At 43.3% G+C, this 11865-nt stretch overlaps 1 protein-coding gene across 1 annotated transcript in view; it reads left to right on the plus strand.

Annotated features, from left to right (window-relative positions):
- FKBP6 (FK506 binding protein 6, 36kDa) overlaps positions 1-10955 on the plus strand; it is a 21133-nt gene extending 10178 nt beyond the window's left edge. The window contains exons 5-13 of the mRNA XM_014548500.1: positions 312-465; positions 1240-1442; positions 2686-2805; positions 5423-5617; positions 5956-6065; positions 7651-7737; positions 8714-8807; positions 10309-10503; positions 10842-10955. Of these exons, the coding sequence (XP_014403986.1) occupies positions 312-465; positions 1240-1442; positions 2686-2805; positions 5423-5617; positions 5956-6065; positions 7651-7737; positions 8714-8807; positions 10309-10503; positions 10842-10955 (1272 nt within the window). The remainder of the gene's footprint in view (positions 1-311; positions 466-1239; positions 1443-2685; positions 2806-5422; positions 5618-5955; positions 6066-7650; positions 7738-8713; positions 8808-10308; positions 10504-10841) is intronic.
- Positions 10956-11865: the final 910 nt, after the last annotated feature.

Consider the following 11865-nt stretch of genomic DNA (forward strand, 5'->3'; position numbering starts at 1 on the left):
TTACCTTGGGGGGAGGGGAGGCACCTGGCTTGGGTAGAACATGCTTTGTTAGAATTAGATTTTTTAAAAATATACTTTATTGATTTTTTACAGAGAGGAAAGGAGAGGGATAGAGAGTTAGAAACATCGATGAGAGAGAAACATCGGTCAGCTGCCTCCTGCACACTCCCCACCGGGGTTGTGCCCGCAACCAAGGTACATGCCCTTGACCGGAATCGAACCCGGGACCCTTGAGTCCGCAGGCCAACGCTCTATCCACTGAGCCAAACCAGTCAGGGCCTAATTCTGTTGTTTTTGTGTGATAATTAAAGAGACGTGATGTTACGGAGGTGAGGGTATTGGTCCATTTTTCTGTGTCTGTGCCCTCTGTCCTAGTGAAATACTCTGGGTACCTGGAGCACATGGACAAGCCTTTTGATTCGAATTGCTTTAGGAAAACGCCCCGACTCATGAAGCTGGGAGTGGGTAAGTTCACAGTAGGAGCTGGAAAAGGAGGAGTGTTTCGGGGGCATTGATGAGGGACAGCGCGCTAGGCCTGGGAAACTGTCCCGGGCACAGGTTCTTTGGGTCGGTTTGTGGAGGCTGGGTTTTTGCTAAACCAGCCAGCTCTCGCCTACGTTTCCCCTTGAGACCTAGGTATTAGGGAAATGTCCTACCTGGCAAGGTTATCTTTGCATCCTGACCTAACCATTGGGCATTGTGTTCTTGTTTGTTTAAACATCTGTTGAATGCTTACTACCCACAATGCACGCTGAAAAGAGAGGATGTACCCAGGTGATTAGAACACGGGAGCTGGTGTGGTGGTGGAGATTGACTCGTGTTCAGACAACTAACCTGGTAGAATCGTTTAAGTTCCTGGGAGGGATTCCCACTGCTGCAGGAGCCCTTAATGAAGGCATCGTTAGTTCCAGCTGGGAAGATCAGGGAGGGTGTCCTGGAAGAGGCGGCATTGGAAATGAGCCCTGAAGTTTGAATAAGATTTCAATCAGGCCAGACGCTGGGCATGGGGAGGAAGATGTTGCAAGAAGAAAGGACTGTGTGAACAAAGATGTAGGGGCCAGAATGCTGCAGAGCCTAAAGAAGTTAGAGTTGAAAGGGTGGTGGTAATGGGGAATAGGCTGAAAAGTGAATTGGGGCCACAGTGCAGAAAGAGATTTGGACGTAAGGAGGAAAGAAATTGATAGCACTGGAACAGGGTACTGGGAGAACTTCAACCAAGTTCTTTGTCCCTTCTTCCAGATATTACCCTTTGGGGCATGGAGCTGGGCCTTCTGACCATGCGGAGGGGAGAGCTGGCCAGGTTTCTATTCAAACCGCCCTATGCCTACGGAACACTGGGCTGCCCGCCCTTGATCCCCCCCAACTCCACTGTCTTATTTGAGATTGAGCTAATTGACTTCCTGGATTCTGCTGAATCAGACAAGTTTTGTGCCCTGACCGCCGTAAGTTCTGGAGTACAGATGTCACACTTCATAGAGAGAGGGTTGGGTTTGTGTTTTTGGTAATTATCATGCCACGCTGATGCTCCTCTGGCCCAGGTTCCACCCCTGAGGCTCCTGGGTGGTGGCGGTGGCGGTGGTGTTCCCCCACTTCCTCCTCTGTCCTTAATGTTGGCCCTTAGATGTGGGTCACTGTGCTAGGTCAAGGCCAGGCTGTGGGTTTGTTATGGACCAGCAGTGTGAGTTGATTTTTCAGTCAGTCACCTTTGCCTACTTCTCTCTGCAAGATAGTGGGCATTTGCTTCTCAACATTAAGGTTGGTTTCCAGCAAGTGAAGCCTTGGTAGTTCATAAGTAGTGTGACCATCTAATTTGTTGTCCAAGCCAGGACACTTGAGAGTGAAATGGGCTATTAAGTGGATAGGATACCAGGACATCAGGTGTAAATGGGATAATCCCGGGAAACGTGGGACATATGGACTCTGTTCTCATAATTTAAGTGTTGCCATTTCTTTGTTGCCTTAACCCTTCCTATAAAGGTAGGGCTTCAAATCTCGTTAGTAGTTAGAGGCACACTTTGTCATTCTATCTCACTCTGACTGTATATGTGATCTTAGATGTCCACCCTAGATTTACATCTGTATCTGATGTCTCCCCAGCTAAACTGTCAGCACCCCAAGTGAGGAATCTTACCTTTTTTCATCTTTACACATAACAGGTCCTTACAGATGCCTGGGTCCCACTTCTAGTATACTGATTTAGAATCTCTTGGGTGGGGGAGGCGGGGACAAGACATCTGCCTTTAAAAAGAGGCACTATGGATGATTTTGATACGTACCCAAGGTAGTGCATTGTGGCTATAGAGACCAGTACGGCCATGGGCAGACCAAGACCTGTTAAATTTTGGTTGATAAATAGTTCTGATTTCTGTGCTTGACAAGTTCCATCAGTTTCTAATTCCATGAAAACTGCTGCTTTATGGAATATCTCTGGGAGGACTATAGAAGGTCTCCTTTTGGCTCTAGCTGTGAAGTGGGGGCGGTGATAACACCGAACTGCTGTGGCTTCTATTGGAATTCACACAGATGACCTGGGCAGAGGCACCTAGCCCAATGCTTGGCACACATACGGCAATAAACAAAAGTCCATAATCTGAAGAAGAAAAATGGAACAGGTGTAATTATACTGACATTGTGGCATCGTAGCTTTCAGTTTTCTTGTTGGGTGTCCTTATCTTTGGTCCTCAGGAGCAACAAGATCAATTTCCACTTCAGAAAGTCCTAAAAGTGGCAGCTACTGAACGGGAGTTTGGCAACTACCTTTTCCGCCAAAATCGTTTCTATGATGCCAAAGTGAGATATAAACGGGTAAGAATGCTTAAGAAGTGTGTTTAGATCCTGAAATTTTTCTTGTTTAAAAGACATAGATGTTGTCTCTTTAAGAAAAATGTCAGTAAATCTCATTAACCTTCTCATACTAGATAGCTGGGAAAGGGGACAAGGTATTTGGGGGAAGCCTGGTGTTCTGTGTCTGCTACTAAATGCTGACTACATAGGTGTGTTCAGATTGTGAAAATTCATGAGCTGTACTTATTTTTGTACTTACCTATGTGTGTGTATGCATTTCAGTAAAAAGTTAATTATCTGTTTACTAGAGGCCCAGTTCACGAATTCATGCACAGGTGGGGTTCCTAGGCCTGGCCAGGGATTGGGGCCAGCCACCTGGGGGAAGGGGATGGGGTGGGGGGATGAGAAACCACGGGAGGTTGGCTGTGGGAGCACACTGACCACCAGGGGGCAGCTCCTACATTGAGCGTCTGCCCCCTGGTGGTCAGTGTGCGTCATAGCAACTGGCCGACTGGTCGATTTACCAGTCATAAGGGTCGCTTAGGCTTTTATATATATAGACTAGAGGCCTGATGCACGAAATTCATGCAAGAGTAGGCCCTCGCTGCCCCGGCCGCCTTGGCCCTCACAACCCCGGCTTCCTCTGGAAGGTCATCTAGATGGTCGTCTGGATGGTCGTCCTGCTGTTCAGCCATTCGGTCGATTTACATATTATGCTTTTATTATTATAGATTTATTTATTATTAATCCTCACTTGATATTTTTTCCATTGTTGTTTTTTTTTAAAGAGAGAGTAGAAGGGAGAGGGAGAGACAGAGAAACATTGATGAGAGAGAGAGAGAGACATTAATTGGTTGCCTCCCACATGCACCCCGACCAGGGCCAGGGAGCTTGCAACCGAGGTATGTGCCTTTGACCAAATTGAATCTGGGATCCTTCAGTCCACAGGCTAACACTTTAACCACTGAGGCTTCTTGTGTAGGTTATGCTGACAGGAATTCGCTGTGCTTTGTAACTCATTCAGTAAATACTATGAGCACCTTCTGTGTTCCAGACTCCCTGCCTGAAGTTCTCAAACGGGGCAGAGTTTAAAATCTAGGGGTAGTCTGATTTTATATCTCATTTGCGTATGAGCCTAAATCATTCAGGATTTGCACTCAGCTGCAAGCAACAGAATTCTGGGAAACTGTTCTTTAAGCAAAATAGATATTTACTTTTTCCTCACATAAAAAGGGTGGCAGTCCAAGGCTGTAGAGCAGTTCGATGAAGCCACCAGGGATCCAGGCTCCTTCTGTCTTTCTGCTTAGCCACCCTTACATGTGTCCTGTTTTCCCCCCAAGATGGTCATTCAACTTGTAGCATCACATGAGTACCTGGGCAGAAAGAAGAGGGGAGAGGAGTCTGGTGTGTTTGTATATTGCTTCCCTTTATATTTCATTAGCCATGTTAAATGGACAGCCCTTAGTGTATAGGAAGCTGGGAAATGTACTTTTAAAATTAGTACATTGCTGCTTTGGATGAAATGGAAGTGGTTAGGAGAAGAGGAGGGGAATAGATATTGGTTACGCAGCTAACAGTATCTGCCACATTTGGCTTATGTGAATATGCTTCAGAGAGAGAAAAGAGGAGAGCATGCATGTGCCTGTCTTTTGGAATGCTGACAAAATCTGGTTCTTACACTTGGATAGTACAGATTTTGTCTCACAGTTGAATCATAGATACTATTCATAAAGTTTCTTGAGAGCCTGCTTACTTGAAAGAATTTTTTCTCTTGAAAACAGACCACTCCTTCTCTCTTATTTCCTGGGTCTGATCCCCTGAAGCAGTCACTTTTTAATTATATCTGCTGTTTTTATGATATTCTGAATTTATAAATGACATGCTTTAGCTGCTCTTTCAGACATTTTTTTATTTCTCATTACAGAAGGTGAGGCTTTAGTTCTCACTTCTACTTTCCCAGTATTGTCATAATTTTAATTTTTTAAAAGCTGGCGGCGCGGGAGGACTGGGCTTCCGGGCACTTACCTTGGGGCGAGGGGAGGCACCTGGCTTGGGTAGAACATGCTTTGTTAGAATTAGATTTTTTATTTCTTCCAATGTAGTTTTCACTGTACAAGTCTTCCACTTTAAATTTATTGCTACTTATTTTATTCTTTTGGTGATACTATGATACTATATGTTTTTTTGTTGTTGTTTTTTGGTTAATCCTCACCTGAGGATATTTTTCCATTGATTTTTAGAGAGAGTGGAAGGGAGTAGGAGAGACAGACAGAAATATTGATGTGAGAGGGACACATTGATTGATTGTCTCCCACACTCACCCCAACCAGGGCGAGGGATCGAGCCTGCAACCGAGGTATGTGCCCTTGACTGAAATCAAAGCCGGGACCCTTCCGTCCAAAGGCAGACACTCTATTCACTGAGCCAAACCAGCTAGGGCTGGAGTTATTTTCTTAATTTCATTTTTGGATTGTTTATTGTTAGAGTATAGAAATATAGCTAACTCATATATTGACCTTGTATCCTGAAACTTTGCTGAACTAAATTTTTAGCTCAAAAGGATTTTTTTGTGGATTCTTAGGCTTTTCTGTATATAATATTGTCACTCCTCTTGACCACCTGTCTTTCCTCTCCACAGGCCTTGTTGCTTCTCTGCCGGCGATCAGCACCCCCTGAAGAGCAGCACCTGGTGGAAGCCGCCAAGCTTCTTGTTCTCCTTAACCTCTCCTTTACATACCTGAAGCTGGAGCATCCCACCAGGGCCCTGCACTATGGAGAGCAGGCTCTGATTATTGACCAAAAGAATGCCAAAGCCCTCTTCCGTTGTGGACAGGTGAGTTGGAGGACAAGGACTTGAGAACAAATGCCTAAGCAAAGGTGGCAATGGTGTTCAACTTGGGCAATGCAAAAAATGCTCTTTCCTAATTATGCTTTTTTTAAAAAAATATATTTTATTGATTTTTTACAGAGAGAAAGGGAGAGAGATAGAGAGCCAGAAACATCGATCAGCCGCCTCCTGCACATCTCCTACTGGGGACGTGCCCGCAACCCAGGCACACGCCCCCGACCGGAATCGAACCCGGGACCCCTCAGTCCGCAGGCCGACGCTCTATCCACTGAGCCAAACCGGTTTCGGCCCTAATTATGCTTTTAAATTCTGTCATTTGACAGGCCTGTCTCCTCATGACTGAGTATCAGAAGGCCCGAGATTTTCTAGTCCGAGCCCAGAAAGAACAGCCCTTCAATCATGACATCAATAATGAGCTGAAGAAACTGGCCAGGTGAGACCTGTGTTTGCACTTCTGCTAACAGAGAAAGAGAGGTATGATGATGCCTTACGGTTCTGATCTCTCCACCTGGGGATGTTGTCCAGCACGTGTTATGAGGCAGCGACCCCTAGAGCTAGTTGTTTGAAGTGTTCAATACTCTAAACCAGCAGCTCCTAGTGAGGAAGTGGGACCAACTCCAAACTACATCTGTCTGGATCATTTTTCCATCTCCCTGTTTCACTCCTCCCCCTGCACATAAGCACCCCTAAAGAGGAGGGCTAATGTGATTTTTAAAAGGGACTTGTTCTTCAGATACTCTTTCTATTTGACACCAACTGTTCTCAACTGACTGCAGAAAGGTGTCTTATAGACCCTGGTTTGATCTGAAATTGATCTTTCAGGTCTGATTCATACCCATAGAGTGTTTTGTTATCCAAGTAATATATATATACACACCAATCTTTCAGTAATGTAACTATTTATTTATTTATTTTATCCTCACCTGAGGGTATGTTTTTTATTGATTTTTAGAGATGGGGGGAGTCGGGGGGAGAGAGCGAAACATTGATGTGAGAGAGAAATATCAATCAGTTGGTTGCCTCCTGTACAAGCCCTGAATAGGGATCGAACCCGAAATCTTTTGGTGTACGGGATGATGCTCCAAGCAACTGAGCCACCCAGCCAGGGCCAGTAAAGTAACATTTTATGATTATAGAAATTTCATGTACATTGTAGAAAATTTTGAAAATATCAACATAAATTTGATATTCCACCACCCCATGATATATACACCGTTTGTTTGTTTTTTAATATATTTTTATTGATTTCAGAGAGGAAGGGAGAGGGAGAGAGAGATAGCAACATCAACGATGAGAAAGAATCATTTATCAGCTGCCTCCTGCATGCCCCCTACTGAGGATCAAGCCTGAAACTCAGGCATGTGCCCTGACTGGGAATCGAACTGTGACCTCCTGGTTCATAGGTCAATGCTCAACCACTAAACCACGCTGGCCAGGCTACATCCACCGTTTTTTAAGATGTTTTTGTTGTTGTTGTTGTTCAGTATTGGTGAATTTCTCTACTATTAACATTAAACATTTAATCCAAATTGCTTAGTTAAAGCTTTCTTGCAATTAAAAAAAGCTGATGTATGTGTACCTCTTTATATTTGGATCCAATTGTATTTTGGGCCTTTTAGAACTTTCCACCAATTTTCTTTCTGCTATTTATAAGTATCCTGTCAGGATAAATGTAGAAATTTTGGAATCTAACCATTCTTTAGCAAAAAAAATTTCAAGATAAGTTAGTGGTTACTGAGTGCGTGGTGTCGCCTGGCAGCTTCACTGACAGTGGCTCCTAGCCTTCAAGGCTGCCATGTTTTCAGAAATGGGCTTTTTGTCCAAGGGCTTCCTTAACAGCTCTTGGGAGCCTCCACTGTCTCACCTACCTCTCCAGTATTGCTTCTACCCCCTCCCGATTCAGTTTAAAGCCCACTGAATTTTCAGTGCTTCTGGAGCTGAGTGGAGAATTCCAGCCACCAGATGTCACCTCCTACAAAGACAGACCTTCTCTAACTACTGTGTATTTCACTTTACAGCCACTACAGGGACTACACAGATAAAGAGAAAGAAATGTGCCATCGAATGTTTGCTCCTTGTGATAATGGCTCTACAGTAGGAGAAAAGTAAAGGTAATAAAAGGACTAAAGCATAAAAGGATTTTGTCCAGCAAATATAAAAATGTGGTTCTCATCAAGCCACCAGTGGCTGTCTACAGCTGAGGATGAATGGGAGTAGCAAAATTCCTATTGAAGGTAGTGACACAAGTCTAGTGCAGAATGCACACACTGTGGGTCTCATAGAGAAGATCATAGAAAAGTTTGGAAAGTCCATCCAGAGCTTGTGGATAAGTTTATAGGTTTGTGAAGCCTTAGGCTTTAAAATGAAAATAATTTTTTCATATTTTATGTTAATCTCTCCCTCACAGAAGCTTGGAACATGAAAATGTAATAGTCATTAATGTGATGGTTTATCTGAGTTTTGAAATGAACAGTAATACTTCTCTTATCTGGTTTTTCCTGAAGGCCTCCAACTTCACTTTACATCTAATACATCATTAAAAAAGACTACATTCAAATGTCAAGGGGTAAGAATGAGCAGTGACTGAAGCTTTGCTTGCTATTAAAATTAGAGATTTGAAGATTTTAGAACCAACAGGGAGCAGAAGTTCACATTTCTACCACAGCATTTACCTTGTGATTTAGCAGGCACAGGGTTAAGGTTTCCCATGAGTACATGAGATAACCCTCTCGTCTGGTTTACTATTACTTAAGAAAATTAATGGAAACAAAATCACCTGCCTTAAACACCTGCTTAGCTGGGTAGATAACTCTGCTCTCGAGAGAGAGAAGTTAAACAAGGGACAACAAGAAAACAGCTGCCCAACGGGCTCTTGGTGATAAATCTCTCCTTTGTTGCTACCTACATCCCTCTACAAAAGAGGCTTGAGAGAAGAAGGCAGTGAAAAGGCCTATTCATCCCAGACTTTTTCACAGGTGATCTACAAACTGCTGCTGTCTGCCCTGTCAGAAACAACCTATCAGTATCAGAAGTAAATGTTGCCTTCCTCACTGACCCTGACCCTGTGACCCTGGCCTTCAGGTCTTTCAGGGACATTGGAGTATTTGAACTGAGATGTGAGCCAGAGGATTTCTCTTACTTGGCTGCTGTTAATGTCCAGTACAAATGGAGGCCGGTGGCTTTTTTAAAAAATATATATTTTATTGATTTTTTACAGAGAGGAAGGGAGAGGGATAGAGAGTTAGAAACATCGATGAGATCTTTAAGCAAAATAGATATTTACTTTTTCCTCACATAAAAAGGGTGGCAGTCCAAGGCTGTAGAGCAGTTCGATGAAGCCACCAGGGATCCAGGCTCCTTCTGTCTTTCTGCTTAGCCACCCTTACATGTGTCCTGTTTTCCCCCCAAGATGGTCATTCAACTTGTAGCATCACATGAGTACCTGGGCAGAAAGAAGAGGGGAGAGGAGTCTGGTGTGTTTGTATATTGCTTCCCTTTATATTTCATTAGCCATGTTAAATGGACAGCCCTTAGTGTATAGGAAGCTGGGAAATGTACTTTTAAAATTAGTACATTGCTGCTTTGGATGAAATGGAAGTGGTTAGGAGAAGAGGAGGGGAATAGATATTGGTTACGCAGCTAACAGTATCTGCCACATTTGGCTTATGTGAATATGCTTCAGAGAGAGAAAAGAGGAGAGCATGCATGTGCCTGTCTTTTGGAATGCTGACAAAATCTGGTTCTTACACTTGGATAGTACAGATTTTGTCTCACAGTTGAATCATAGATACTATTCATAAAGTTTCTTGAGAGCCTGCTTACTTGAAAGAACAGACCACTCCTTCTCTCTTATTTCCTGGGTCTGATCCCCTGAAGCAGTCACTTTTTAATTATATCTGCTGTTTTTATGATATTCTGAATTTATAAATGACATGCTTTAGCTGCTCTTTCAGACATTTTTTTATTTCTCATTACAGAAGGTGAGGCTTTAGTTCTCACTTCTACTTTCCCAGTATTGTCATAATTTTAATTTTTTAAAATTGATTTTATAGAGGGAGAGAGAGAGAGACATCAATCCATGAACATGAGTGTCTTTCCATTTATTTGTCATTTTTAATTTCTTCCAACAATGTTTTGTAGTTTTCAGTGTACAAGTCTTCCACTTTAAATTTATTGCTACTTATTTTATTCTTTTGGTGATACTATAAATAGAGGTGTTTTTTTGTTGTTGTTTTTTGGTTAATCCTCACCTGAGGATATTTTTCCATTGATTTTTAGAGAGAGTGGAAGGGAGTAGGAGAGACAGACAGAAATATTGATGTGAGAGGGAAACATTGATTGATTGTCTCCCACACTCACCCCAACCAGGGCGAGGGATCGAGCCTGCAACCGAGGTATGTGCCCTTGACTGAAATCAAAGCCGGGACCCTTCCGTCCAAAGGCAGACACTCTATTCACTGAGCCAAACCAGCTAGGGCTGGAGTTATTTTCTTAATTTCATTTTTGGATTGTTTATTGTTAGAGTATAGAAATATAGCTAACTCATATATTGACCTTGTATCCTGAAACTTTGCTGAACTAAATTTTTAGCTCAAAAGGATTTTTTTGTGGATTCTTAGGCTTTTCTGTATATAATATTGTCACTCCTCTTGACCACCTGTCTTTCCTCTCCACAGGCCTTGTTGCTTCTCTGCCGGCGATCAGCACCCCCTGAAGAGCAGCACCTGGTGGAAGCCGCCAAGCTTCTTGTTCTCCTTAACCTCTCCTTTACATACCTGAAGCTGGAGCATCCCACCAGGGCCCTGCACTATGGAGAGCAGGCTCTGATTATTGACCAAAAGAATGCCAAAGCCCTCTTCCGTTGTGGACAGGTGAGTTGGAGGACAAGGACTTGAGAACAAATGCCTAAGCAAAGGTGGCAATGGTGTTCAACTTGGGCAATGCAAAAAATGCTCTTTCCTAATTATGCTTTTTTTAAAAAAATATATTTTATTGATTTTTTACAGAGAGAAAGGGAGAGAGATAGAGAGCCAGAAACATCGATCAGCCGCCTCCTGCACATCTCCTACTGGGGACGTGCCCGCAACCCAGGCACACGCCCCCGACCGGAATCGAACCCGGGACCCCTCAGTCCGCAGGCCGACGCTCTATCCACTGAGCCAAACCGGTTTCGGCCCTAATTATGCTTTTAAATTCTGTCATTTGACAGGCCTGTCTCCTCATGACTGAGTATCAGAAGGCCCGAGATTTTCTAGTCCGAGCCCAGAAAGAACAGCCCTTCAATCATGACATCAATAATGAGCTGAAGAAACTGGCCAGGTGAGACCTGTGTTTGCACTTCTGCTAACAGAGAAAGAGAGGTATGATGATGCCTTACGGTTCTGATCTCTCCACCTGGGGATGTTGTCCAGCACGTGTTATGAGGCAGCGACCCCTAGAGCTAGTTGTTTGAAGTGTTCAATACTCTAAACCAGCAGCTCCTAGTGAGGAAGTGGGACCAACTCCAAACTACATCTGTCTGGATCATTTTTCCATCTCCCTGTTTCACTCCTCCCCCTGCACATAAGCACCCCTAAAGAGGAGGGCTAATGTGATTTTTAAAAGGGACTTGTTCTTCAGATACTCTTTCTATTTGACACCAACTGTTCTCAACTGACTGCAGAAAGGTGTCTTATAGACCCTGGTTTGATCTGAAATTGATCTTTCAGGTCTGATTCATACCCATAGAGTGTTTTGTTATCCAAGTAATATATATATACACACCAATCTTTCAGTAATGTAACTATTTATTTATTTATTTTATCCTCACCTGAGGGTATGTTTTTTATTGATTTTTAGAGATGGGGGGAGTCGGGGGGAGAGAGCGAAACATTGATGTGAGAGAGAAATATCAATCAGTTGGTTGCCTCCTGTACAAGCCCTGAATAGGGATCGAACCCGAAATCTTTTGGTGTACGGGATGATGCTCCAAGCAACTGAGCCACCCAGCCAGGGCCAGTAAAGTAACATTTTATGATTATAGAAATTTCATGTACATTGTAGAAAATTTTGAAAATATCAACATAAATTTGATATTCCACCACCCCATGATATATACACCGTTTGTTTGTTTTTTAATATATTTTTATTGATTTCAGAGAGGAAGGGAGAGGGAGAGAGAGATAGCAACATCAACGATGAGAAAGAATCATTTATCAGCTGCCTCCTGCATGCCCCCTACTGAGGATCAAGCC

This window comes from Myotis brandtii, unplaced genomic scaffold (assembly GCF_000412655.1).
Source record: "Myotis brandtii unplaced genomic scaffold, ASM41265v1 scaffold510, whole genome shotgun sequence".
NCBI classification, from domain to species: Eukaryota; Metazoa; Chordata; class Mammalia; order Chiroptera; family Vespertilionidae; genus Myotis; species Myotis brandtii.